General features: G+C 63.5%; 3 protein-coding genes across 3 annotated transcripts; 1 reads left to right on the top strand and 2 right to left on the bottom strand.

Moving 5' to 3' along the window:
• Position 1: 1 nt before the first annotated feature.
• Positions 2-16,133, bottom strand: CHLRE_12g487950v5 (uncharacterized protein). The gene is made up of 38 exons (XM_043067870.1): positions 15,926-16,133; positions 15,561-15,652; positions 15,366-15,471; positions 15,179-15,253; positions 14,951-15,070; positions 14,627-14,760; positions 14,298-14,411; positions 13,947-14,061; positions 13,552-13,756; positions 13,250-13,315; positions 12,932-13,093; positions 12,647-12,794; positions 12,316-12,506; positions 11,687-12,114; positions 11,383-11,538; positions 11,108-11,260; positions 10,795-10,923; positions 10,475-10,630; positions 10,238-10,304; positions 9,863-10,025; positions 9,535-9,646; positions 9,101-9,323; positions 8,557-8,847; positions 8,315-8,378; positions 7,907-8,112; positions 7,603-7,739; positions 7,263-7,452; positions 6,819-7,115; positions 6,475-6,556; positions 5,832-6,323; positions 5,520-5,708; positions 5,039-5,317; positions 4,238-4,882; positions 3,941-4,075; positions 3,599-3,839; positions 3,151-3,443; positions 2,008-2,981; positions 2-1,902 (listed from the first exon to the last, which is right to left on the bottom strand). Exons 1-38 carry the CDS (start codon positions 16,035-16,037, stop codon positions 1,821-1,823), a joined length of 7,824 nt encoding a protein of 2,607 aa, XP_042918065.1. The 5' UTR covers positions 16,038-16,133; the 3' UTR covers positions 2-1,820.
• Positions 16,134-16,298: 165 nt separating this feature from the next.
• Positions 16,299-21,506, bottom strand: CHLRE_12g488000v5 (uncharacterized protein). Its single transcript, XM_001691046.2, has 12 exons — positions 21,185-21,506; positions 21,047-21,086; positions 20,724-20,771; positions 20,378-20,601; positions 20,068-20,100; positions 19,841-19,946; positions 19,624-19,727; positions 19,235-19,443; positions 18,913-19,062; positions 18,742-18,786; positions 18,357-18,608; positions 16,299-18,206 (listed from the first exon to the last, which is right to left on the bottom strand). The coding sequence occupies exons 1-12, from the start codon at positions 21,279-21,281 to the stop codon at positions 17,589-17,591; spliced, it is 1,926 nt and encodes a 641-aa protein (XP_001691098.2). The 5' UTR covers positions 21,282-21,506; the 3' UTR covers positions 16,299-17,588.
• A 137-nt stretch (positions 21,507-21,643) lies between these two features.
• Positions 21,644-27,539, top strand: CHLRE_12g488050v5 (uncharacterized protein). Its single transcript, XM_001690859.2, has 11 exons — positions 21,644-21,993; positions 22,094-22,133; positions 22,307-22,503; positions 22,676-22,780; positions 22,931-23,063; positions 23,193-23,269; positions 23,433-24,136; positions 24,406-25,143; positions 25,337-25,438; positions 25,635-25,817; positions 25,984-27,539. The coding sequence occupies exons 1-11, from the start codon at positions 21,936-21,938 to the stop codon at positions 26,950-26,952; spliced, it is 3,306 nt and encodes a 1,101-aa protein (XP_001690911.2). The 5' UTR covers positions 21,644-21,935; the 3' UTR covers positions 26,953-27,539.
• Positions 27,540-27,543: the final 4 nt, after the last annotated feature.

The following is a 27,543-nucleotide window of genomic DNA, read 5'->3' as shown; positions in this document are numbered from 1 at the left end:
TGCCCAGGGGGTTTTGGCGTGCAGCCTCGTGCGATTCAGCATTCTATAATCTGTATTGATTGCCAACAGGGGGACGCGTATGCCTTCCGCGTGTCCTTCTAGCGTGTCTAGCGTGTCTAGTGTGTCTAGCGTGTCTTCTAGCGTGTCTAGCGTGTCCTTCTAGCGCATTGATGATGATGATGATGCATGATGATGATGTTGTTGTTACAGGTGGATGTGTGGCCATATCAGGACCTGCAACGTGACTAACCGAGCCGCAAGGGCTCCTCGCCTCTTGAACATCAAAACGTCATAGCAGTCCACGGAAAAAGTGGGGGAAGCAACAAAGGTATAAAACATGCAAACGCATTGCAAGTTGGCAGGGCAAGTAACAGCATGGCTAGCTGCAGGGGTGCATGGCTGCGTGTGCTTGTTTCATTGTCAGAGGTACGGCGCTGCCGTAGCAGGACTTGCGGCACTGCTGTATGATGATCTGTAGTCGATAGGGGCACGTGAGCATTGAGCAACAACACTGTGAAGATGACGTCCGTTATCGAGGAGGGGCCAAGGGGGATCCGGTCCACCGTGGGGGGATGGGCGCGCCTGTCCGTGGACTTATGGACTCACGGACTCATGATGCCGTGGCCGTTTGAGGGCTGGTATTTTGGGTGGTGTACACTTGTACGCCGGGCCAGCTTTGAGTACTGCATCCTTGCGCCTGCCAGACGCCATGGTCCAAGTGGCCATCTCTGTGGATGGTACTATCGGAATGGGTCAGGAGTGGGTCAGGTCTTTGGTGTGTGTTACATCTTTGTCGGTACCTATTGCCTGCTGTCGCAACACGCAGTACTCACTCCAAGAACGTGTAATTACCGTATCACTCTCACGGTATGCCTTATGACTGGTGCGCTCCAAAACGGCTGCTGCCCTGTGCTCTCACACTCAGCGCCTCAGACACTCCAGCCAGTTGCACGCCTCAGGAGTCAGAGCCTAATTGGTGCACACGATGGCTTGCCTGACATGAATGCTGCCGGTATACGGCAGTGGCATGCCTGGTGTCCATGCAAGTCAGGGCAGCAAAGCCCTCCGCACTATGCCATCCCTTGTGATCGGCATCGTCTCCTGAACTCATTTTGTCTGCGGCCAGCCTCATTCCTGCCTTGGCTCATCATGCCCTTCATGATCCACCCTGCATGTTTGACGACGACGCCATTCCGGCTGACACAAAGCAACCCTTTTCACCCCCACATGCTGATACATGAATACTGAGCGTGATGAATTAACTAGCACCGGCATGGCCAAGGACGCTCAATCGCAATGGAGCACCCGGGAACCCATCCCCAATCCACGGGAAAGCAGGTGCACTGTCAGCGGCAATCACAGCTTGCCATGTCACCCACTACTCCAAGCCTTATTGTGGTCAACCTGCAGGCACCCTGAAGGTCAGTACCCATGCACATAGCGGCACCCGAAAAGCTTGTGCAGCTCCCCAACAGTATGATATACACTAATTGATGTGAAAATGTAACAATTGCTATCATGAAGCCCTTCGCGAGTAAGCTCTCCCATGCCCTGCATGCTGGGCTAACGGCCATCACCGTAAATGCAATCAATCCCCCGATGGTATTTTATTTCAAGTACCCAAACAGTGCAGCCCACAGTCAATGGCCCGTCCGCTCGCCGTCGAAACCCCTCTCCCTTGTTGGTTACCCAACGTCCAAACATAGCTGCAATGTACGCTACAGCCGACCAGCAAGCGTGGACCAGCAACATATCTCAAGTATGTTGGGCCCCAATTCAGCTGGTGGCGTGCAAACAGGCAGAGTGCATGTGCACTAGGGTTATGCAGCGGGCTCAGGCGAGGGTGGTGATGGTGATGGCGGCTTCGGTGGCGAAAGTGAAGGAGGTTTGGGTGAAGGAGGCCTGCGGTCATGTTCCACGGTAGAACACAAGCATGTCAGAAGGTGTCGCTGCGTGCAAACACTCAGAAGACTGCATGAGCCTAATTCAGGTGCATTTGAAACTCACTTGGGGCTAGGCGGGGTGGGCGGCTTGGGAGGAGGCGACGGCGGCCGCGGCGACGGGGGATTAGGGCTAGGCGGGCCAGGCGGCTTGGGCGGCGGAGTGGGCGGCTTGGGAGGAGGCGACGGCGGCCGCGGCGACGGTGGACTAGGGCTAGGCGGCCCAGGCGGCTTGGGTGGCGGACTGGGCGGCTTGGGAGGAGGCGACGGCGGCCGCGGCGACGGGGGATTAGGGCTAGGCGGGCCAGGCGGCTTGGGCGGCGGAGTGGGCGGCTTGGGAGGAGGCGACGGCGGCCGCGGCGACGGGGGATTAGGGCTAGGCGGGCCAGGCGGCTTGGGTGGCGGACTGGGCGGCTTTGGAGGAGGCGACGGTGGCCGCGGCGACGGGGGACTAGGGCTAGGCGGCCCAGGCGGCTTGGGTGGTGGACTGGGCGGCTTGGGAGGAGGCGACGGCGGCCGCGGCGACGGTGGACTAGGGCTAGGCGGCCCAGGCGGCTTGGGTGGCGGACTGGGCGGCTTTGGTGGAGGTGACGGCGGTCGCGGCGACGGTGGACTAGGGCTAGGAGGCCCAGGCGGCTTGGGTGGTGGAGTGGGCGGCTTGGGAGGTGGGCTGGGCGGCCTGGGAGGAGGTGCCGGTGGTCGAGGTGATGGCGGGCTAGGGCTGGGCGGGCCAGGCGGCTTGGGTGGCGGGGCCGGAGGCCTGGGTGATGGCGGGCTAGGGCTGGGCGGGCGTGGTGGCTTGGGCGGCGAGGGCGGCCTAGGGCTGGGGGGACGTGGTGAGGGAGGTCTTGGACTGGGCGGCTTGGGGCTGGGTGCGGGGCTGGGCGGGCTGGGAGAGGGCGGCACCGGGCTAGGTGGCTTGAAGATGTTGGGGCACAGGCGCACCGAGGCGTCAGAGCAGGTCCTGGAGGTTGGCGGCGGCACCGCGCCCACCGCCACACAGGCGCTGTCCGCAGCCTCCGTAGACACAGCGTCACCAGCCTACACAGCAAGTACCACACAGCAGTAGGCGTGCAGGGCGCAAGGGCGTGAGACGGCTGACATCGCTGAATCCTAAGTGCATCCTGAACACACCGCTTATGCGCTCCAAACCCGTCACACCACGGCACCACTACGCCCCAGCAGTCCAAGGCGCCCCGCCCTCACTCACCGCAGGCCATGGGCTCTGCTGCGCGGTGCAGTCCACTGCGGGCTTGAAGTTTGACCAGGCCCACTGGCCCACATTAGAGGTTCGGTACTCGCGACATCCGGTGGCAGAGATGCTGCACGCGGGGTCAGGGCGCGTGATGTTCCAATCGCTGAAGGGGTCACAGCGTGGCAACCGCTCCGGGACCGCGTCGCCCAGACCAGCCGCAGCGCTGCCGGGAGGGCGAGTGGCGCGGCAGCTCACAGTGCGCCGCTGACGCGATGCCGCCGCCACGCAGTCGCAGCCGCCCCAGGCGCCTGCACATGCATACGGCAATGCGGCGCGCACGCGTGCATTGACAAGTCAGCGCACGGCACGGCGGCGCCACGCATGGTGCGCGGGGCAGCATGCAGCTGTCTTGTAATTGCGTCGCACATGGCAGGGCTTGAGCAAAGCGCTGCACTGCCCTCACCTGCTGAGTAGGTGTACGGGAGGCGGATGTCAAACGGCTCGCTGTAGTTGGTCGACACGCCGTCGCTGATGCGGATGAAGAAACGCGGCACGCGGCGCCTGCCGCCGCCTGCCGCCGCGGCTGCCTCGGCAGCCGCGACCGCGACAGCCAGGGCCGCGGGGCCCTCGGCGCCGAGTGGCACCGTCCATTCCAGGCGGCCGGGCGGGTTTAGGACGGCGTCACGTGCCAGCACGGCCAGAGCCTGCACGAGAGGAGTGAGCAGGGATGCAGGTTGCTGCCGGTCGCGCACTTACAACATGTGAACTGAGCTCCTTGACATCATGTTCAGGCCGGCGGACCCACCTGGTCAATCGGCTTTTGCTGGCTCTGGTTGGAGCCGTCCACGCAATCTGCATCGCTCCACAGCGTGATGGTGAGAGGACGCGAGGGGCCCGAAGGCCAGCCCACAGTTGCCCACTTCAGCGTCACGTTCTGACCCTGCGCATATTGGTGGACAGGCGGTTACCGTGCTTGAAACCATTTAGATTGTTCGTTGTCACTGTGACTTGCATCTCGGCGGTCCGCGCGCACGCTATCCGCCGTGCACAGCAAGCGCGTTAAGCGAGGCTCCCAACCGCACCCTCACAGACTGCACCTCACCTGCACCCACACGCTACCGGTGGCTGGCAGGTGCACCGCCGGCGCGCCCTGCAGCAGGCCCTCTGCAAGCGCGACGCCGCCGCCACCCGCAGTCCCGGACACTCCACCCGCGGCCCCGCCAGTCGCCGCCAGTGACAGGCACTGCGCGCGCGGGCCTGGGCCGCCTGCCTGGCTATCCAGCCAGTCCATGTATGAGCGGTACTTGGGTGCCGTATCCAGCGGTTGACCGGTGTACTCCTGCAGGCCCCAGCTGCCGTACTTGCCGTACCGACCCACGCTCGTGAACTGGTTGTACGGCCGGCCGGCTGATACGAACCCCACGCGCCGGTACATCTCGAGGTAGTCACGGTACAATCCGTACATGTCGGGGTGGCGGTTGACCGCGACGTACTTGACAGTGGCAGCGGGCGTCTCGCCGCCGTTCCCAAGTGCGGCCTGCTCCACGATGGCGGGCCCGGCTTCGTACGTGATGACGGTCTTGCCGTACGTCGCCACCTTGGCCGCCAGCGCTGCCGCCGCCGCCTCGTCCGCCGCCAGCTGTGTGCGGCACTTGGCTAGCATGTCGCCAACGCTCAGGATGGCGTCTGCGGCGCCGTTGCCGCCCAGGCCGCAGTTCCAGTAGGCGGTCACGCCGTAGTAGTCCACCTGCATGCGTTGATTGGGGGGGATAGCATGGTGACTGGTTGAACAGCGTGACCTTTGACCCGCACGGCACGGAACAGCACGCCAAGTCATGAATCTTATGATAGATGCCAGCGCACTAGGAACCGCCGACAGCGTGCAACAACGCCGCTTCCTCACCTTGCTCGCGGTGCCATTCCAGCCCAGCGTGTCCGCCATGTGCCACGCGCCGCAGCCCGTGCCGCCGTTACACAGGAAGCCCCAGCCGCCCAGAACCACCTTGACACGAGAGGCGCCGCCGCCCGGCGCAGCAGCAAACACCTCCCGGAAAGCCTCCGCAATGGCCACGGTAGCTCGCGCGTGGTAGCGGTAGGACGCCGTCTGGCCGTCTGTGGAGAGCTTCAGCGCGAGGCCCCGGTCGCGCGCCCACTTGTACGAGTCAAAGCCGGGGTTCCACACCTGTACGGATGGCAGGCAGCATGCCGCGAATGTGGTGACGACGGCCGCGCAGGTAACTGCATGCCCCTGCTTATACGATAACGCCGCTCCCACGCCCACGTAACCCCTGCTTGTGCCCTTGCAGGTAGGTCCCGCTGCGGAGCCCAGCGCCCGCGGCCAGCACACAACCCACGCCAAGCAGCACGCAGCACGCAGCACGCACCTCGTTGGAGTACTCCACATACACGGGCACATCCGGCCGCAGCCGGTCCCGCAGCAGCGCCGCCATCGCACGCAGTGTGCCCGGGTCCTCGCCAGCAATGTACGGCACGCTGATCCAGGGCGCGGCGCCGACCATGTTGCACAGCTGCACGATGTGCTCCAGCGCCGCACCACCGCCCTCGGAGCCGGTCTGCATAACGCACGTACGTATACACAAAGAGGTTACGGCGCGCGCTTCAGAAAGGAGAAATCACACGTTGGGCTTGAACTAGGAAGGCATGGTTTAGCCACATGCATGCACCCAGCAACCCACCTGCGTGTGGTAGTCGGGCTTCCGCCGCCGCGCCTCCCAGTCCTGGGCGCCCTGGTACGCTGGCTCGCCCTGCGTCACGGCCATCCAGTTCATGAAGCGGATGACGGAGTACCGCGCCACCGACTTGAGGAACCAGGGGTGGAACGGAGCGCGGCCGTAGCGTCCCTCCCAGGCACCGCCCGCCCCCGCGCCGCCGGCAGAGGCTGCAGCGCCGCCCATGGACGGCAGGATGCGGATGTTGTGGACGGGGTTGCTGGGGTTGGTGTCGATGATGGCGAGGTAGATGCCGTTGTCGCCGCAGTAGGCGTCGCCTCGCTCCAGACAGGCGAGGTCGGCGGTGGGCGTCAGGATGATCTCGAGGCGGTTGCGGTCGCGTGAGGCGATCTGGGCGTCGAAGCCGAAGTCCAAACGGCCTTCACCGTCGTATAGCACCACGTAGCGGCCGGGCCAGGCGTGCAACGCCACGTTTCGCAGAATGAGCGTGTGGGCAATCTGAAGCGGAAGAGAGGCACGTGTTCAGCAGGTTAGCAGGACGGAAGGTGGAATGGCGACAGAAGAACACGTCATGTGTAGGCGTTGAGCGATTCTCTTCACGAGGCTACGGCGCTGGAGTGATGCGCGCGGGCGCGAGCGAGCCGCTTACCGTGTTGGGCGGCAGACGGGCGGGATAGCCGTCCGGCCTCAGCTCCAGAGGCTGGCCTGTGTTGTAGGGATTCTCCCAGGCCCTGCACGGCAGCATGCGTGAGCACACGAAGGTGAGGAGTGGATGGCCCCAAGCATCAAGACTCTTCCCGCTGCAGCCGCGTTCTCCTGAGCAGTAGCGCTTCAGCGCCTCCACACCGGCACCAGCAGGCTGAGATCTGACCGCTTTCTGTAATGTCCCTGCACTTGCGCCGGCCGCCTTGCACACAGCTGCACACATCTGCCTTCCCAGCCTTGCATGAAACCCCCTCCAAAACCCCAGCCTTATCCACCGGACGCGCTCACGTGTCAGGCTTGTTGGCGGTCCACCACTGGCCGCTGCCCTTCATGACGTCGGTCCACACCCACTCCGTGCTCCAGTACGAGAGCCCGTCCACGTTCACACCCGCTATCGAGCCGCGATTGAGCCGCGGCACAACCGTCAGGCCAACCGCCGCCGCCGCTTGCTCGTCCAGGTCGCACCGGGCACCGCCGTACCCGGCCCAGCAGCGGCAGGCGCCGTGGAAGCAGTCGCCGTACACACACGTGTCGGCGCATCCGCACTCGCCGGGGCCCATGCAGCTGGTGCCGTCATCGCAGTCACTGTTTTTGGATGCGGGTGCGGTAGAGCCCCAGATCGCAATGGCGTATCAATTACGGTATTCTGTTCCCCAAGCGAAGCGCTTGAAGCGATCCATTCGGTACAGTCCCCAAGCAACTTCACAACGCCAGCCCACACACGGTACTTGCCTGCAATCCCACTCGCATCCGTTGGGCCCCAGCCGCCAGCCCACATCGCAGATGCAGGTGGGTGCGCCGCCACCGCTGCTGCTGTTGGTGTTGGTGCAGCGGCCGTAGCCGTTGCAGCCGCAGTCTACGTCACATGTGCTGCCGGTGTATCCAGGATAGCATGCGCACACGTTTTGGTCCACACACTCACCTGCGGGTGATGGCACGTGGGGCATGCATGGTAGCAGAAGTCATCATTGGCCGCGGTCGTGCTGTGTGACTTACCAACTATGAAGCAACTTGTCGAAACCTCGGCACAATGAAGGTAGCAGCGAACGAAGAAAGCAAGCAGCCAGCTCACCGTGTCCGTTGCAGTTGTCGGTGCAACTGTTAATGCCGCACTCAAGCCCACTTATGCCCGGCTTGCAGGAGCAGGTCCAGGTGCGGATGGAGCGCTGAGTGACCACTGAGTTGTTGCAGAACCCTTGGTCGAAGGTGCTGTGATGCACGACACGGCACATACAGCACAGCACGGGCGTATGTGTGCATGTTAGCGGGCAGACCGGCGGTGCGTGGCTATCTATGACAGGCATGGGACCCAGCCAAACAAGACAAGGCGCATGTGAAGTATGCGCCGGTAAACGCGGCGATCCGCTCGCTCTCACCATTTGTAGCCGCACTTGTACACCTCCGTGTATTGGCCCTGGCCGCAGTCATCGCCGCCGAAGCCGGTGTTGCAGTAGCACGCGGGCTGGCCTGCCCCGTTGCGCGCGCACACGCCGTTGTCGCTGCAGGCGTTGGGGCAAGCGGATGGGTCCAGCGGCGGCGGCAGCGGGCACCGCAGCTGCTCGTTCAGCACCGACATCAGGCCCTGTGGGTTGGAACGTGGATCCAATCAATGGGCGTCATTGCGGGTTGGGGGCATGAGCGCATAAGTAAAGATGGCCGCAGGCATGGATATGGCGTGGGTGATCAGGTGAGAGCGGCATGACCTTTTGATGCCGGGCCCAACGCATGCACATGCACACCATGTCACGGTCTGCTGACGAAGCCGCGCAGGCGCACACACGCACCTGGTACTTGTACGAGTCGCGCCGGTCCTGGTCCTGCCACTCCACCAGACCCCAGCTGCCGTACCTGCATGGCGGGGCACGCCCGGACGTACAGGCGGAGTGCAGGCCTTGCAAGTAAGCTAGCACGCTAAGGCCATTCTCCTTGCAGCAGCGGGTGCTGCATTGTAGCGCACTGCTGGGGCCTTTGCTCCTAACTGCCAGCTTCCCACGGCCCCCAAAGGCATTCCAGAGCATGCACGCACCGACTGAAGGCTCCGACAGATGAGAAGTGTGCGGCACGGGACACGTTCCTGGCGATCAGCCCATTCAGGTACTGCCGGTACCGCGCATACATGCCGGGAGCGCGGTTGGCTTGCAGAGCCAGGTCCATGCTGCTGCCGTCGCCGATCAAGCCCTGCCCGCTCTCGTAGCACAGCAGCGGCTTTGAGAAGTTGGCGGCGATGGCGGCGTGCTGCGACACGTAGGCGAGGGAGTCGTTCACCTGGGAGACCAGCGTCGTGTTCACGAATGTCTCGAGGTTGGTGTCGCGAGTCCTGTTCATGTGTGCACAGCAGGCAGCAGGAGAAGCGGCGGCGCGCGGTGGGGGCATGCAGCTGCATGCATGAGCTTTCCCGTGTATGTGGCACTGCGCCACGCACCCACCGCAAACATCCCGCACAAGTGTCCGCATACCCGCCGCATGCGACATTCATGCCCAAGCAAGCAAGCAAGAGGAAGCAACAGCCCTTAAAAACCAAAGCTAAATGCACCTCCCGTGCAGCACGTTGTAACATTTATTGTACGTACTTGCTGTAGGAGCCAAAGTACGGCGCGATGGCGAGCGCGTCAATGTACTTGTGCGCGCCGCCGCAGCTGAGCAGCTTGGAGGAGGTGATGGGCCACACCGCCTGGCCGCTGATCACGATGTTGACACGGCCCGCCGCCGCGCCCCACACCTCCTTCCAGATGCGGCTGATGTTGGCAGTGCGGTGCGCCACAAAGCACAGCCGCGCCTCGTTGGTGGCGCCGCCTGGGTTGTTGGGTTGCAGCAAGGAGATGGAGTTGGGGCAACTACTGATGCCGTGCGATAGTTAAATTAGACAGCTATCCGCCGCAGAGCAAGGCTTGCGGCTCAGCGTGTACAGGGGATTAAGCCAAGCTGAGTTGGCGCGGTGCAACGGACGCCAGGCGCTGGCGGCCTTGATTGTGTATGCGTGGATACCCGTGTGTACGGTACTCACCGTACCAGCGGTTGCCCTCCTCGGTCAGATTCATCTTGAGCCCCATCTCCTGCGCGTACTGGCCGCCCGGGAAGCCCGTGCCCCACACCTCATTGCTGTACTCCACGTACACCTGCAGTCAGGCCGCCGGGGATGTGGGTTGGCCTCGGGAGGTGCGAAAGCAGCAGATAGAGGAGACAGCAGCAGAAGGGCAAACGGGAAGCAGGGAAGCAGATTGAATCCCGCACAAAGGGCATAGTGCATCCCTTTGCGCCCGCAGCCTACGGCGCCCCGAAGAGCCACTGCTTGGCTCGGAGCGCACAACTCCTGCCTCAGCGCCCGCACCCACCTTGACGTCCGGCCTCAGCAGCTGCAGTGCGGCCTGTGCGAAGCCGCGCACGTAGTCGTCTGTGGCGGTGTGCGGCATGCAGAACCAGGGGTCTGCCCCCAGCTTGTTGACCAGCAGTGCCATCACCTCCAGCGGCACGCCACCCACTGAGTAGGCAAAGGAGCTGCGGCGGTGCACATGTGCATGTGGGTGGGGGAGGGCAGACACGGTCGTGGCGGTGTGGAGGGATGGCGAGCCTCTGCTGGTGTGCGTGATATCATGATATGGTAGGTGTGGGATGACAGAAACGGACTAGAAGAAGACAAGGGAGTCAGTTGCTGGCCTGGCTGTGCAAGAGTGCAAAGCTGCGCGCGCTGGCACACGGAAACAACTCACATGTCCGTGGTGCGCGGGCGAGTGTCCCATGACGTCGGCAGCGTAGCCTGGTTCGTGGCCATCCAGTCTGACGAGGGCAGCACACGCACGAACACGAGATGGCAACAAGGCATCAGTGCGTGGTCAGCCAGGTGCTCTGCCGCGCCAACAGCGGCTAGCAACTAACGGTACGGCTTTCATCTCACACGCTCACACACGCAGCCAGCAGCCCCCTTTAGCTTTCCCTCATCCACTCACCCATAAAGCGTATGAGCCCAAAGGGCCTCAGGAAGTCGAGCTGCAGCGGGTGCAGGACGTCGCCCGCCTCCGCCTGTCGCTCAAAGCCCGGCATGAGCACACGCACGTTGCGGATGGGGTCGGACGGATCGGTACGCTCGATCGACAGCAGCATGCCTGTGAGCGTGCGTGTGCATCCGTGTGTAGGAGGAGGCGGCTGAGATGGGAATGAGCGTGTTGAGGGCAAGAGCTTGAGCAAATGAGGAGCTAGCCACCAGCCAGAGACCCAGACTCCCACTCATCCGCCCGTAATAGAATGTACGCACACACGCAAGACTTGCCGTTGTTGAAATCGGTGCTGGGGTTGAACAGCACACGGATGCACCCAGCCTCCTCATACACCACGTCTTTAACGTCGGACAGGGAGAAGGCGATGACGCCCTTGCCCTCGTACAGCACCGTGTACCAGCCTGTGTAACATGCATGTTTGGAGAAGCAGCGCCAGCGTCACAACTCACAAGAGGAACAGAAGTGCTTGCCACCGCATGCACGGCACGGCACGGCATGCTAGGAAGCTGACAGGGACCCATTCAAGGGTCCTTTCGCAGCGCACGTGCACTGCTTAGGCCCAACCAACTCAGGTCCTAGGCTTACCGCCCGGGGCGTGTCCCTCCAGGTCACGGGTCATGATGCTTGACACCTTCTGGTAGGGTGCCAGGCGGGCGGGGTAGCCGTACGCGGCCGGGCCGAAGGGGCCGTCGCGGCGGCTGATCAGCTCCTGAGCCGTGCCCGTGCTCCACGCAGACTCTGGTGGACCAGAAAGGCGACAAGGAATGTAAGGAAACGTAGGGTAACGAACGCGGCCCTTGAATGCCCCAGACATGCACCGCCATGACGGGACACCTCCAGCCCACGCCTCACGCACGCACCCACGAAGCTCTGGCTGATCCAGGCGCGGCTTGACTTCCAGGCATCCACAAAGAACCAGCTGCGACTCCAGTCAGCAATGCCCTCCAGGTTGATTCCCAGCCGGGGTGCGCAGGAGGAGGGTGTGGAGCTGGGGGCCAGCACAGAGCAGTCGGGGCCTGCAGGTGCACGCGTGTTAGGAGACGGGGCAGGCGGGAGGCAAGGAAGGAGGCGAATGAAGCGGGGCAGCGCGACGGCTGGCGCACTGGGTACCCATGTCACACACAATGTCGCAACGCACTGCTGCCTACTGCGATCGATGCTTACCACTGGCGCCCGCCCAGCAGCTGCAGACGCCGTAGTAGGTGCACGTGCCGTAGACACATGCGGGGTTGCACGCCGCCGCGGGCGGAAACACAGGGGCCGTCACCTCCGCCGCGGTGCGCGGCAGTGCGCCGCGCAGGCCACCCACTCCCACGCCAGCACTGCCACCAGCAGCCTCAGCCGCAATCCAGGCCTTGAACGCCCGAAATGACGGCGCGTCAGTGGGGTACGCGCCCGGAAGCGGCTGGCTAGCTGACGTCAGTACGCCCGGCTGGCACTCGGTAGGGGCCAGCATCGCGAAGCCTTTTCGCAACGACCCCAAGCCCGGCGCGTAGTCGCAGCGGCTGCCCTGCTTGGTGACGTCCACGACCAGGTCGCTTCCGTTCATTTGGTAGTGCCACCGCCACAGCGAGTCCAGCATCAAGTCATAGCTGCAAGCAAGGGCCGGGCACGGAAGGGAGCAGCGGGCTACTAAGCAGGATCAATGGTAAAGCCATGCGGGCGCGCAATTACAAAGCGTACCAGCATCGAGCCTGCTATCCAATGGGCAGCACGCCTCCGAGCGTGCTGAGTGCTACCTCACATTCATCACGCACGGACACGCTGCGTACATGACGGCGGTCGCTACTCACGTGTAGTCGTGCAGCCGCACGCGCCGCAGCACCTCCGTTAGCTCCGCCTCTCGCGTGGCGTTTGCCAGCACAACACCAAGCAGTGACGCATTGCGCGCGGCAGCGTTGTCGAATGAAATGGACCCGGAGTTGGACGGCGGGTACAGGTTGTTCACACGGCAGGGCCAAGTGGTGAAGCTGAAGCCGCAGTCCTGCGCAGACGTGGAGTACAAAATCAAACGGATCACGCATCGCTGACAACGTCCATGGAAGACGAGCGATCGTCAGCAATGACACGCGCAGCACGCCGCATCTGGGGCCCCGCCACTTGGCGAGCCGCCCGCTCCCTCACCCCAAGGATGCGGTCCATGTTGGCACGTGCGCCGTACTGCGGCGCCGCCAGCTCGGGGCCGCCCGCGTAGCCCAGCACCTCCAGGCCGCGGGCCTTCAGGACCTGGAGTGCGCGGTTGTAGTTCATGTCCGCCACAATGACCGATGACCTGTGTCGCAGATAAAGGCCCAAGCAACATCGACATTCGTCATAGTCGGCCACACAATGCCACAGCTGCTGGTTCGCGCCTCAAGCCTAAAGCTCCTGGTCGCCCCCGTGCCTCCATCACTCCACCGGTACGCGCACCGTATCAGCTTCAGTGCGGCCTCCAGGCTCACGCTCTGCGGCCTGTTGGGCGACAGGAAGAATGCGCCGTCCTGCCAGGCAGTGGGGTTTCGGTCGGCGCCCACCGAGCTGTAGGCGCTGCCGCCGAAAGACGCCGGCAGCGCCACAGCATCAAGCCAAGCACTGCATGGGGATTGACGACACAGCAGGCAGAAAGCTCTGAGCGAGGATGGCAAGCGCGTGGCTCCACAGCAGCTGTACCGCAACACGGAGTTCTCCACAGGGCAGGCATGGCCGCTCGCTTCTGACCTCAGTTCCGCCCTGGGCGCGCGTGCGCACCTGTAGTTGGCTTTGGGGTCCTGCTGCTTCTGCTGGTCCAGCACTCCCATCATGTTGGCCACGAAACTGCAGCAGCAAATGGTAGAGGTGCCGGCATGTATGGAGCACACGGAGCGCGCACATTGGAGTGAAGGAAGGTAGGCGACAGGGCTGCCGCGGGCTCTTGATGCAAGCCTTCACAGCAGGTGGACAGCATTCCCATATGCACTGTCAACCACACATACGACGCTGCGTCGGCCTACCATCCTTCCGCACACCCACACCTACCCGACCCTTTCCCTTCCGCCCCCCTGATGACTCACTTGATCCCTGGCGCGGTCTGCACCACCCGCAGCTGCGCTCGCGGGCGGCCCACCTCCGCGAACACGCGCTGCGCAATGCGCGCCAGTAGCCGCGTGTTGTTGGGAAGGTGCTGCTCGATCCAGCCCGGCCCATCCGTCATGTACTCCAGGGTCAGCTTGCGGCCCGGCGCCAGGTTGACAGCCAGGTACTTGAGCATGTTGTAGGCTGCGGCCGGTATGACGGGCAGCAAGCAAGGACGGATGAGTGAGGCTCGTGTGGGTAAATGCAATGCTAGCAAACAGGCATCAGTGATGGGCGGGCGGGCAAGCCCAAGGTGCACGACAGCCAGAACCAGCAGCAAGCGAGCAGGTAGGCACTCAGACAGCCCGGGTATGCGTGGCAGCGCCACTCTCACCGTAGGGGTCGTTGTCATCCGCCGCGCGCGGCAGGCTGACCCACATGTCCGCCCCAACCACATTCGCCAGGTCCACGCAGTGCTCCACTGCCACACCGTCCACATCGCGGAACGACTGCGGGGGTTACATTCATGATTATACAAGAAATAAGGCGTGGCCAGGAACAGTAGTATAGCAGGCGGGGGAAGGGAAGGGGGAAGGAACGCGGCGGTGGGTGGGTGTGGGCTAGGCTGGATGTAAACGCGTTTTCGCTGCAGATGTCGTACGTCGAAAACGCAATGCCAAGACTTTTATCACAGGGATGCCAAGACTTCTATCGCACGGAAACTTGCTACACCGCTCCTACTGACCTGCGTGCTTGTGGTGGGCGTGGTGCGGCGGGTCCAATTGCGGGGCGCGGCGCGGCCGCTGCCGGCGTTGCCGACCGCTAACATCCAGTTGGCGTAGCGCAGAAGCGGGACACCCTGCACACGCAGTTGGGGGTGGGGGAGACGCGCGGTTAATGGGCGTGCATGGTGTAATGGTGCTTGAAGCCGTAGCTGGGGCGCATGCATGCGTGTGCTGCTGAGCTTGAGTGCGGGCAGAAATGCAAGCGCGCACGCACGTGGAGCCTCACGCACGCCTGCAAGCTGCACAGCCACGCCCGCACACACGTTCCCGAGGTTTGCCCGCCCCTCACCTCGAGTTGCTTAAGGAACTCGGGCCGGAAGGTGTTGGCTGGTGTGTTATAGCTCGACTCGAGGTCAGCTGGGATGATCCGGAGGTTGACCAGCGGGTTGGCAAACGACGACTTGACGATGCGCAGCCGCATGCCTGTGTGGGGTGGGAAGTCCAATCGGTCACGGGGCTTTCAACAATTCAAGGCAACCACCTAAGCGAACGACCGGGCCCGTCCTGCAGCTGTACTTGACCCGTGATCAGGTGCGCTGTGCCCGATGAGGCCGTCACTTGTGAGAGTAGCCGCCCTCCCAAGCTGTGGCCAGTCTGGCCACCGCCCGCTCACCCGCTGAGCTGGGCGTCACGTTGAGCTCGAGGCGACCCGGCGAGGAGGCCAGCGGCGGCCAGGCGGCGTCGCCCGCGAACTCCACCACCCCCTCGCCGTCGTACAGCACGACGTATTTGCCTTTGTACATGGGAGGGAGGGGAGGGGTTAGCACAACCGTTGTCAAGTTTGCAGGGCTGCGTTTCTGTCTCAGTGATACTGCACAACCGGAACCCAATCATGCCACACCTGCCGGGTAGAACGCGCCGCCGGCGCCGATGGTCGAGTTGGCGCAGTGTGTCCAGCCGTACGGAGGACTCAGGCCTGTAAGCAACACAAACATGCTTCAGGTTCAAGACCTTCACCACAGATGCCCCGCTGACCAGCTTAGACCCGTGTCAGGCTGCCTTTGCGACGGGACCAAGTAAGCACGCGCCTGCGGGGTAGCCGTCCGTGCGCCACTGGATGTTTTCGTCTCCGAGCCAGCCGCAATCCCCGGTAGCAGAAGCTCCGCGGGCTCCCGCCTTGAATGGAGCGGAGTGCTACAAGCATGGACGCGCGCAGGTACTGTGTTAGAGGCCATGCACTTGGGCTCGGGTAACAGGCAGGTGGGAAAGTGCACCCCTCGCACCTTCATTAAGTCAGTAAAGACAAGCGTGTTTGCGGACCGCCATGGGTGCCCATATGAGATAGCAGTCAAGTCAAGCGGCGGCAGCGTGAGGCCTGCATTCCGCGGCACGCAGCGACCTGTCGAGTTAGGCGTCGCCCTCCACGAAACATAGGCGAAACACATCCGTCACCCTCCCAATTCTTCCGGAGCTCACATACTTGCTGCCACATGTGCACGTCAAAGCCCCTCCGCGCAGGCAACCAAGCTAACAGGCAGGCACAATGACAAACAGCCCTTGGCCCTTTTCCATTCTTCAGTTCCGCTCAGGCATTCCGCCTCGCTCCAAATACTCGCAAGACTGTGGTTTGATTGCTATTGCACTGTACCTGTTAAGGCCCCGCACGTCGTTTGGGTGAAGCCGAACAGTATAGCAAGCTCCAAAAGTGCTATGCAGCAACGCGCTACGTTACAACGGCTCCAAATCACCTTCCTAGACATTTTGCCTGGACGTAAAGGGCCTAAGCCCAAGAAACCGGGTCTCGCGACTAGCGCGGCATACTGTTGGCTACGCACCCTTGTCGCTGTCACTCTTACATAAAAGTAAACATAGACATGTGCACAGTGTATTGTATGTATTGTCGAGCCAGACATCCAGACATGTCCATGATTACCCGGGCAAGGCTGTCACCCTTCCTCCGCCTGACGTCCGCATCCGGTCACTGTGATGGTCGGTCTCGGTCTAGGGGGTGTCGTGAACAAGGCTAACAGTCGTTACAGTCCCAAATTTGGTTATGAATGCGGATGTTACAGAGGGGACAGTCCCAGCACCCGAAGACGCCGAGCCATCACATGCTATCAGGGCCCAACATGACTCCACCAACCCCGACTTTGCTGCAAACCCTCCCGCGGGCAAAGTCCGTGTGACTCCGCGCACAGTGAGTCCTAGCCAAGCCTCTTGGTTATGCACAGGGCAGCCAGGTTAAAACCCCTCCATTTTATACCAAAGTGGTGTCAATCGACTCGTCTTGACGAGCACTATCACTCCGTGCCATCAGCGGTCCTGTTCTAAGACTTTGGTCGCGGGCTGGATCCTCCGCCAGGATGAGCTCCCGAAACCCGACGGACCCCCAGGGACGAGGACCGACCCCCCAACTTTGGCGGCCCAGAACTTCCTCACCAGACACCCCCTTAAAAAACTAAAAGTACGTGCATAATGCTCTCCTAAAGCTCTGTAATTTTGAGCATGGGGTAAGAATCTGAGCTTTCTACCCCCCCTGGGGCAGCTTAGGTAATTCGGAGGTGAGTTAGGAAGTGCCGTTCCCCCCGCCATTCCAGGTCGCGCGTCCATGTCTGGCTCGGCCTTGCCTGGCTTTATCGACGCAGAATAACTTCAAACGCCCTTGGCTGGTACCTGGTTATCTGTGGTACAGAGGCCAATGCATAGCTGGGGTAGGGTGGTGAACATGTGCCCACTGAGTCCTACGTGCCAGGTCCCTCGCCGTTACCGTACACACACGGAATCCCCCAACGCACTGTCAGCCTGTCAACCCGTGTGTGTACTGTTAAGGCTAGTGCCCGTAAGAACTGTCGTAAAATACTTGTCATGTGTAAGCTGGTTCAATGCGCAATCCACGTTACGCCCAGCAGCCCAGCCGAGCACAGGCGGTAATCCTAAGAGCAAAACAGGTTACAGTGGCCAACGCCCCCAGCCGCAAGTTGTACACCGCTTCGCACGTTAGGCAATGCTGCCATCAGTCGTCCGAAAAGAATGCTTGCAGGTTGGATCACGATGTCTGGTCGAATGAGTAATATTGTTTGTTGTGGTTGTTGTGATCACCGGCACCATGCTTCGTCCGAGGCCCGCATGCTCCCGTGCCACCTCACCCACGACGTGTGCAGAGCGCACACGCGGTGCATCCCATGCTGCCATGATGCATGCGTGCACAAACGAGCAAGCTCCCGCTGACATCTCCCTACTTCATCATCATGCCCCTCACAGACCACACGGTCGATCCCCGTGTCGGAGACCGCCGCATCACCGCCATCCCGTCACAGGGCCTCCACCGTCACGGCAACGGGCGCGCCAAACGCGGGCAGCTGGATGGGCTCAGCGGCCAGGGCCTCCTCCTCGTCATCGATAGCGCCCAGGAACAATCGGAACGCCGGCGACATCTCATACGCCTCACAGTGCAGGATGCGGGTCGCGCCTGCGTTGCCGTCGGAGTTGCCATCCTTAACGGAGATGATGTCGATGCCGGCCGCTGAGGGAGCGCCGATGCCGGCGAGGCCGCCAGCGGCATCCATGGAAGAGGGCACGCCTCGGTAGACTCGCGCTGTGAGCACCTCGCCGTCTCCGGTGAAGACCTCCAGGCAGGAGTAGTCCAGGAACACGCGCAGGCTGAGCGGCTGGCCGGGCGCGGGCGGGCGCAGCAGCGGGCCGCCCACACGCCGCGCGCCGGGGGCCGCCAGGCTGAAGGTGAGCGTGTGCGGGTCCAGCGCCTCAAACACCACCTCCAGCACGCCGCTGTCCCAGTGGTACAGCAGCGCAGCGCCGCCCTCCGCCGTGGTGCTGGTCAGGAGCAGGCCGGATGCTGTGCAACCCGAGTCGGCGCGCTCCAGCACCAGCTCGATGTCGAGGAAGGGGCCGGACACGACTGGCAGCGGCAACTGCAATACAAGTGGGCCATGGTACGTATGTCATGCTTGACACACGCACAAGCGCACAACCCACATTCATGCGAGACAAGTAAGCACAGTACGCATGGACTGGCTCATTCTGCTTTCTTCCTCCTCCTTGTAACTCGCCCCCCCCCTCACCCGTGCACTGCCCAGGATGATCAGCTCTGCGGACTCGCCGGGCAGGTCGTCACTGAGGCGCCAGCAGGAGGCGGCATCGGTTTTGCGGAGCCTTGAGAGCTCGGGTACAGGCTGCTGGTGCAGTGCCCATCGGGAGGGCTCCGCCGAGGACTGGTTGCTTGAGCTGCTTGATGGTTCCGCTGCCACTGTGCTGGGCTCAGCCCACAGGATGCGCGGGACTGACAAGCACCCCGCGTAGTCGTACGCGCCCACCTGCACGCACAAAGGCGGGCACGAGAAGCATGTCATCAGAAGGCATATTGTTGGCCGCAGTGGTCTGCAACTGCGCATTCAAGGGGTTGGCACCGCGCAAGCTCGTAACCGTCAGTGCCCGCCTGCGCCTCACCTTGGTGCGCTTCTCCTGGTTCCATCCCCACAGAAGAGTGCGCCCCTGCAGGTCAGCATGCAACAAGTCCGGCCATTAACATGTGCGAATGCCAACATCCACGCATCCTGCCGAGTGGCGCCACAATGAAGGCAACACCTTGACGCCATGCCTATGGATGGCAGGACTCACATTTGCCGTGTCCTCCAGCGTGTTGGGCGCGTACAGAATGTCACCCAGGTCCAAGCGGAACGGCCCATCCGCGCCCTTCAGGTTGAAGGTCATAGACTCGGTGTCGTAGCGCCCAAGCCAGTAGTAGCTGGGGTTGGTGCAGGCGTCCGGCTGCGAGGCGGGAGAGCACATCACCGGAGGAGGCAACGGACAAGGGCTCGCCAGAGTGTCATTTAGTAATGCACAAAGGACGATGAGGCGATACGCATGTCAGTCACAGAGCGCGATTCGTGATGCGGTAACCATAGTCCATCTGCCCTGAACACAGTGTGTCTGCGCTCACCGAGATGCAGAAGAAGTGCGGCGTGTCCGCCATGTCATCACCTGACTCCGAGGTGGACGCCCTTGACGCGTTGCCGTGTGATACCACTCCGCCGCGGGCGATGTGTGCGGGTAGCGCAGGGAGCTTTGTCAGAAGGGGGCACTCCCAGATGAAGCCCGTCGTTGAGCCCTCGCCGCGCCCGTGGCACAGCTCGCCGTGCAGCTGCCAGCCTGCAAGAGGGCCATGGAGCGGAGGAGCATAGAAGTTAGGTAAGCGGCAGGGTGATGCCGCACACATGCATGTTGCGTGATTGCGTCCCATGGTTGCCCAGCCGGGTCACGCTTTCACCCCAGTCATGCGCGGCAGCTGGTCCAGGGCGTCCCCGATACCCACATCAGCTCTGCACGCACCGTCCAGCAACTCCTTGCTCTTGTACACCAGCACCGTGCCGCCGTTGTCCTTCACGCCCGAGCCAATGATAAGAGACCAGCACCCAGAGCCGTCCGCACCGGGCCTGCGTACGGTAAAGAGGTACACCGTCACATGAGCATTGGGCACTGTGCAGATAAGCCCGGCCCCGCGCAGTACTCTCGAATTCCCGCGGTATGCCTGTGTCGCTTTGCCCACCTGCTAATGATGTAGGGATCGCGCCAGCCACCGAGGCCCCAGTGGGCCGGCGGCAGGGCCATCCAGGGATACTCGATTTTCGTCCAGTGCGTAAGCTTGGGGTCCGCTGCAAGAGGCGTGGAAGGGGTTTAGGATTGGAGCGTGGACGCAGAAAGGCACACGCAACCTCTCCCGAGCCTACTTAGCGCATGCAAGTAGCCATGCCTTCACTCTCCCTGACTGCTCACATGGGTCAACGGGGCGAGCGGCGCACTGCGACTCTGCGGAGTAAGGGGCACATACATCACTCAGGCAGAAGATCCTCTTGCGCCACATGCCCATTACCCCTTCTTGCTGCCGTAGATGCGTCCCGTGCCGCACCCTCCTCAACCCACGCTCTGGTTCCCGGCCTCATGTGTGTGGGCTGCGGAGGCCCAACCAGCCCGCTTCCCACGTCCCATCAACCCAGCCCCCGCCTCCACCCCGCCAGCAGTTGCAAAAGGGGTGCACACAAAGTGAGTGGAATGCACCCCGCTATTCCCCTCGCGCTGTGGCTACCTATGAATGGAAGCTGCAGATCCGTTTCCACGGGGGGAAGGGGCCCGGCGGCGCCGTTGCTTCGCAGCCGGACGCCGGTGTAGAGGATGGTGGGCACGCCGTGCTCGTCAAGCGTAGCGCAGCCGCTGAAGCAGCCGTCCGCGTCCAGCCCACCTGGCGTGGGCACGATCGCGGGCGGCAGGTGCTCCCACGTCACCAGGTCCCGCGACACGGCGTGGCCCCACCTGCAGGCATGATGGGGCAGGCGGCACCGCACGTCGTCAGGCGTTAAGACCCACATTGCATGTTGCAGGCCATGGGGGGCCAACATTGCAGGCATGGGCATGGCTCCATGCCAGACACTTACACAAGTCCGAACGACCAGATGCAGCTCTCGGGAATGTGCTGGTAGAACCTGTGTGCCAACGCACAGGCAAGGCACACGGTGGGTCAACTGCGTGTGGCACGCAGGCGTGCCCCACGCGCTGACCCCCTTCACCCACCGTCAACGCACACCACTTGTGGCACATTTCCTGCGCACTCGCAGTGGCGAGCCGCCCCAACCGCCATTTGCACCCTGGCCCCACTGCCTCCTGCAGCCAAGCGCGCAGACGCTCGCAATCTAGGCACCACGCTCCTCAAATCCTTCGCCACGAGCGCGACGTGCCCTGGCTCGAGCCGTGGACTCACATGTGATAGTAGCCGGCGTAGAACAGAGGCCCGTTAGGATCTGCACAACCAGCAGAAAGGGGCACACGAAAGTTTCAGCGGTCCGGCGCGAGGGTCGCGTCACCGACAAAAGCGCAAGCCCCCTGTCAGCTCGCTCACCATTCAGCCAGCCTTTGGGCGGCGCAATATGGAAGGAAGGCCGGTCCTGCTTGATTGCTGGCCGCGCCTTGGCAACGCTCTGGCTGCCGGCGGTCATGGTTGCCGCCCGCGCAACAGGTGCCGCAGCAGAAACGCGGAACGGACGCCGCGCCTGCAGCTGCTAGGGGCCACGCAGGTCGAATAAAGGAAACGTCTCAGCTCAGCTCAAAGCAATATGTGCGTTGTAAGAGCCTTGCGAAAGCGCGGGAACTTGCTGCACGGACCAGGTTGCCGCGACTCAACGCCGGTGCCAAGAGCCCCGAGCGCCTAAGAGACCCAAAAGAGGAACTGAGGGATCGCATGTCTGTGAATCGGAGTCGAGTTTGCGAGATGGGGGCGGAATGGGGGCCGGATGGGGCCGCAACCGACCGCTGGGCGTTTAGTACTCGGCGGGGCACTCCCCCCGACCCCAGCTCCCCACCAGCGCTGCCCGCCAGCTGTTCTGGCAGCCGACTTTGGGCCGCGTGCCTTCATGGTATTCGCGAGCCCCTCTATTAACTCGTGTCAAAGGATCTGCGCGAGGCGAGTCGCCGCCCCGGGGCACCAAAAAGCAGCATCGCGGCGCCTTTTCCACCTCCCTGTGCCCGCTGCCAACGGAACAGCCACGCTGGTCGCGTACTTTTAAACAAAAAGCATCACCTGGTAGCCTTGCCAGCTTTCGGCGGCCTGAGGTCCTGAACTTGTGGAGGCCGCATTCTTGCGCGGGAACAAAATGGCCGCAGAGCCTCGGCCACGTTTCCACGTTATGCCGCCTCAGGGCTGGATAAATGGTGAGTGGTGGCTTCTATCTTTCTACGATGACTCCACTCCACATCAGCTTGACGAGGTTGCGTTGCCACCCGTGGTCGCAACCGTGTGTGCTGCTTGCAGACCCCAACGGGCCGCTCTTCTACAAAGGCTATTACCACATGTACGTATTAAATATGCTAGGTGGCATGCAGGTCTTGCGACATGTGGGTTGACGTTTGCCAGTGCATAGAGCATGGGCGGGAAGAGTGCGGTTGCCATCTGCACCTGCAGACCGGGGGTTAGCTCGGCTGCCTGCTCCCGCGTTACCGTGCCTGCGATCCAACCCCTGCACAGGTTCTACCAGTACGTGGAGACGGGCTGCCAATGGTCGTGGGGCCTGATGTGGGGCCACGCCGTGTCGCGGGACCTAGTGACGTGGGAGCACCTGCCGCCCGCCATCGTGCCCAGCTTCGGCGGCTTTGACGGCGACGGCTGCTTCAGCGGCTGCGCTACGCTCGACGAGAATGGCGTGCCCACCATCCTGTACACAGGTGTGTGTGGATGGAGGTGGGAGGGGAGGGCACTCCTGCTTGCCCGTTGCGTCCGGCTCAATCTTGCTACGGCATGTCCCCACGCGCACACGCACACACGCATGCGCACGCAGCTTTCCCAACAGTCGCTTGACGGGCGCTGTTGTTGTCTGGTGCTTCCTGCTGCCCCCAGGCGTCCGGCTGCGCTCCAGCGAGGTGTGCGGCCCACTGCCACCGCCTGAGTGCGACTTGGGCACAGCCTGCATTGAGACGCAGTGCATTGCGTACGCCGACCCAGGTCCGTGAGAAGCGCACGTGCTTCGCAGCAGGTTTTTGACGGCGGCATGGCGTGCTGGGGTATACCTTTGCTGACCTTTCTAGACCCGGAGCCCTACCGCCCGCGTCTTCCCTGACCGTCCGCCCTCTCACCACCACTCCCGCGACGCAGCCGATCCCAAGCTGACATACTGGACCAAGGAGGAGGTCCCCTTCCTTGCGCTGCCGCCGCCCAACATGCAGCTCACCGCCTGGCGCGACCCCTTCGTCATTGGCCAGCCCGGACAGGACGGCCAGGACTGCTGGTGGGTGGATCACTTGCGCCCCCGACACCCCGTGCTGGTTTGTCCTGGACGAGGGATTGGGCTGGCTGCTGTTGGTCAACTGTTGCACAACGTTGCCCGTCAACGGTGGGCCTTCACTTCGTCCCCCAGGACTATCATGATTGGCGCGGGCGTGCGGGACCGCGGCGGCACAGCGCTGGTGTATCGCTCTCCCACGCTGCGTGGAGGTGGGCGCGCGCGATGCTGGCCCTGCACACGCCTCCATGCTACATTCTTTGTGGTGCATTCTTCGTGCAATCGAGTGCCGCTATCTATTTTTGCCTCACACGTTATGATGACCGTGATAATGCAGACTGGAACAACCACACCGCACACGCGTCGACTATGCAGGCTCCTGGACCTACGCGGGCGAGCTGTGCCGCGGGGCCGGCGACACGGGTGTCATCTGGGAATGTCCTGTCATGATGCACCCGCCGCCCCTGCCCGCCGTGACGCGGCTACTCGCGTCGCCGGCAGCGCCGCCCATGCCCAAGCCCATGTCATCGCCGCCCTTTATCTGCGCCATTGGCGGCGGCGGCGGTGGCAACATGGGCTCCGCGCCAAAGCAAGAGGGGCTGGAGGCAGCTGAGGACCGCGGCACGGAGCAGCCCGCCATCGTGCTGTCACCCACCGCCGCTGTCATCTCGCCGCCCCGGCCACCGCCGCACGAGCTGCAGCAGGGCAAGGTCGCCGGCTCGCCGGCGGCACCTCACGCCCACATCCAGTTGCCGGTGGTGCTGCCGTCCTCACCGCGGCCGCCTATGGTGCGCCATCTGGCAGACGCCGCGGGCGCCGCCGGCGCGACCAACGCTGTGGCGGCAGCGGCGGCAACGGCAGCCGCCGCTGCCTCTGCTGTGGGCCCCTACGGCGGTGGGACCACATCCGCAAGCCTGGGGCTGGTGGCGGCGGTGATGTCGCCGCGCCGGCCGTACCCCATGGTGTCAGTGCCGGCGGCGACTGGGCCGGCCAGCAGCCCGCTGCGCTCGCCCGCGCGGTGGAAGCTACCCTCCACGCTGACGCCCCTGCCGCTGCCGCCGTCGCCACCACCGCCCCTGGTGGGTTTAATGTAGTGGACCGCGTTACCTGAGGCTGAGTGGGAGTGCAGGGGGGCTGTAAATACCAGCCCAAAATAAACCAAGCCAAGCCAAGTTAGCGGAGCACAGGCAGAGTCGACAGTTGCAAGCGTAATACTTATGGGAGGGGGCCGAGGCGTCGTGGAGAAGCAGGGCGGGAGTGCGCATGTCACTGCCTAACTACGCCATGCCCTACCCAGCCATGCGAATGATATGGTGCTGGTGCCATGCGGATGATATGGTCCATGCAGGTGCCCCAGTCGCCCGGAAGCGTTCTGCGGCACATGACCAGTCCCGGCGGCCGGTACGCTGGCGGCTACCCCTCCGCCGTCTCCCCGTCCGCCGCCTTCGGCGCTCTTGGCTCGAGCGCCGCCGCCACCATCAACGGCGCTCGCCTGCGTGCCACCACGCCGCCGGCCTCGCCCCGCATCGCGCGCCTACCGCTGCTGCCCACGGCGCCCTCGCCGCGGCCGGCAGCTGGCCCGGCAGCGGCGGCGGCAGCGGCGCCGTGCACTGACGGCGCCGCTGCATCCATGAGCGAGGGCAAGCGCAGCGCCTCTGGCATGGTCATGGCCCTGCTGGGTGCGCCCGCAGCAGCCACCTCTCCCGCCAAGCCCGCAACACCCGCGCCGGCATCGCCCGCCACCGTCATCCCGGACCCGGGCCCGCCTCTCATCACGGCAAAGCTCCAACTTCCCAAACAGCAGACTGTCACGGCGCAGGAAGCCCAGCAGCACCAGCAGCAGCACCTGGACGCCGCGCCGCCGCCTGGAAGGCTGGCGGCGCGGCAGCTGCGCCGGCAGCAGCTTTTGCAGGCGCACGGCTCCTTCTTCTGCGTGTGTCCAGACGACTGCAACAGCATGTCGGTGTACTACCTGGGCGCCTTCCGGCCGGCGGCGGGCGCCTTCGACCTGGGCAGCGCGCTGGGGCCGTTTCGCCTGGACCTGGGCGACATCTTTTACGCCCCCAACACGCTGGCGGACCCCCAGGTGAGGCCGGTTTGCTTGTGAGGACCCACACACAACAGCTTGTGAGGAGATTAGAGGTGTATGGGCACCGCGGGACGTCGACTGGCGGTGGTCAGGCTGGTGGTAAGCATTGCACGGGGCTGGAGCAACGATGAGGCAAGGTGTTTGAAGCCACTGGCGCTCCCGGCCCGCGCCTGTGTGTGCGCACGCGCAGGGCCGGTCACTGCTGTGGGGCTGGCTGCAGGAAAAGCCACGCAAGGTGGGCGAGTACGACTACGCTGGCTGCCTGTCGCTGCCGCGGCTGCTGTACCTGGAGGTGGGTGCGGGCCTCGTGGAGGGGCGGTTGATGTGCGCCATGGAACGAGTGATGTGTATGCGTGTCTCGTGCTTTGCTGTGCTGGAAATTTGGGCTGATAATGAACACGCCTGGGCCGCATGAAGGTCACGAGTACTCAGGGCAGACATCCAGGTGATGGTGCTGACCAAATCAACGCCGCCATGCGTGTACGCAGGTGAACGAGGAAGCTCTGGACCAGGAGGAGGAGGAGGCGGCCTCAGTCGCCACGGGCGCCACCATGGACGGCCTTCCGCTCACGCCCGGTGTAGGCGGTGCCGGCCAGCAGCAGTCGGGCCGCCGCCGCGGGCCCGCAGTGCACCTGGTACAGCGGCCGCCGCCGGAGCTGGCCAAGCTGCGGGTGCGTCACCGGGATTTGGCGGTGCCACGTAGGGTTGCCCCCGGCGCAGTGGCCAGGCCAAATACTGCCTCAGATTGACGCTATGCTTGATTACGCTTTCATCGACCGTTGCAGTTGTCCATTGCTGAACTTTAACCGCCTCATCGCTTCTGTGTTCCCTGGGCAGGTTCCGGGCCGGCAATGGTGCTCCGATGGGCTGCTGCTGGAGGCCGGCGCCACCACGCCCGTGTGCCTGCCCGCCTCAGCCGCCAGCCATCTGGAGCTGGAGCTTTGCATGGCGCCGCTGCCGCAGCCCCTCATGCCGCAGCCAACCACACCCGCCACTCCTTCAGGCGCGGCGGGCGGGGCGGCGGCGGCGGCTGCAGCTATGTTCGGGCACAGCCGGCAGCACGGCGGGCCGAGCGCGCCCGCTGCCGCTGCGGGCGTGGTGCCGTGCCCGCAGGGCACCTGCGGCGGCGGTGGCAGCCGCTGCAGCGGCGTGCTATTGCACAGCTGGCGCGGCGGCGTGGAGGGCGGCGCTGCGCTGCTGTACCACTGGGACAGCGGCGTGCTGGAGGTGGTGTTTGAGGCGCTGGACCCGCACACGCTCACCTTCAGCCTGGCGGCCCCCGGCGCGCGGCGTGTGGGCGGCCCGCTGCTGCGCCCGCCCGCGCCCGGCCAGCCGCTCAGCCTGCGCGTGTTTCTGGACTACTCCTGCCTGGAGGTCTTCACCGGAGACGGCGAGGTGCTCACAGCGCGAGTCTACCGAGGCGTGCCGCCGGCGCCGCCGCCTGCGCCGCGCGGTAGCAGCGGTCGCGGCAGCTCAAGCGGCGGCGGCTCCGCCGCCACGACGCGCCGCGTGTCGCCGCTGGGCACGCCGCGGCGGCAGCAACAGCAGGCAGCGGTGCTGCAGGCGCTGCAGCTGAAGGGGCTGGCGCTGCCGGCTTCGCCCTCGGCTGCGGCGGGGATGCTGCCGGACCCGTTCAACCACGAGCAGGGCCACCACGGCCCGCACCACCACCTGCTGGCACATGACGCCTACGCGTCGGGCGGCGCGGCGGCAGCTGGGGTGGAGCTGGTGTCGTTCGGGTGCGCCACGGAGTTCGAGAGCGTGGCGGCGTACGAGGTGGGCGAGATTTGGGTGGACTGTGCATGAGCAGTGTGAGACGCTTTTGTAACATAGCCGTGTGTTTTAAACCCAGGTTGGGCGTCGTCGCGGGGTGTGCACAGGATGTTCTTTTAAGGCATGCAGGATGTGTATTTTATAGTAGTAGTAACTATGGTTTATGGGCGGAGAAGCGTCTGCAGGATGTTTTGTAGGCCGTGCTGCAGGATCCTCGCGCGAAGGCAAACAAGTATGGGCTGGAGAGGGCGCGGTACAGGTGCAGGCGAGTGAGGCGGCACGCGGGCACGGTCTTGTGCGTGCCATACATCTGAGCAGGAGGAAGGGCGGTTGGTGCATTATTGGGAGTTAAATGACCCGTGATAACCATGAATCTGTCTGACACCACGATGTCTGACCCGAACGTGTGCAGCACGGTATGTGGCGTCTGATTCGGGTTCGGGGCTTGTTCGATGCTCTTCGCGTCCGGCTGCCGCGTCCGTGCTGATGGCTAGACCATTGATCACGTTGAAACAACATGCTGTCGATGGCTGTCAGGCTCACAGGCTGTCAGCGCCGGACAGTCGAGATTATTAGCTGTTGGCCTTAGGCCCAAGGTAGGATGTGGGCAAGACAGAGGGGGTC

Source organism: Chlamydomonas reinhardtii, chromosome 12, assembly GCF_000002595.2.
Source record: "Chlamydomonas reinhardtii strain CC-503 cw92 mt+ chromosome 12, whole genome shotgun sequence".
Lineage (NCBI taxonomy): Eukaryota > Viridiplantae > Chlorophyta > Chlorophyceae > Chlamydomonadales > Chlamydomonadaceae > Chlamydomonas > Chlamydomonas reinhardtii.
This window is presented reverse-complemented; position numbering and strand designations above follow the sequence as displayed.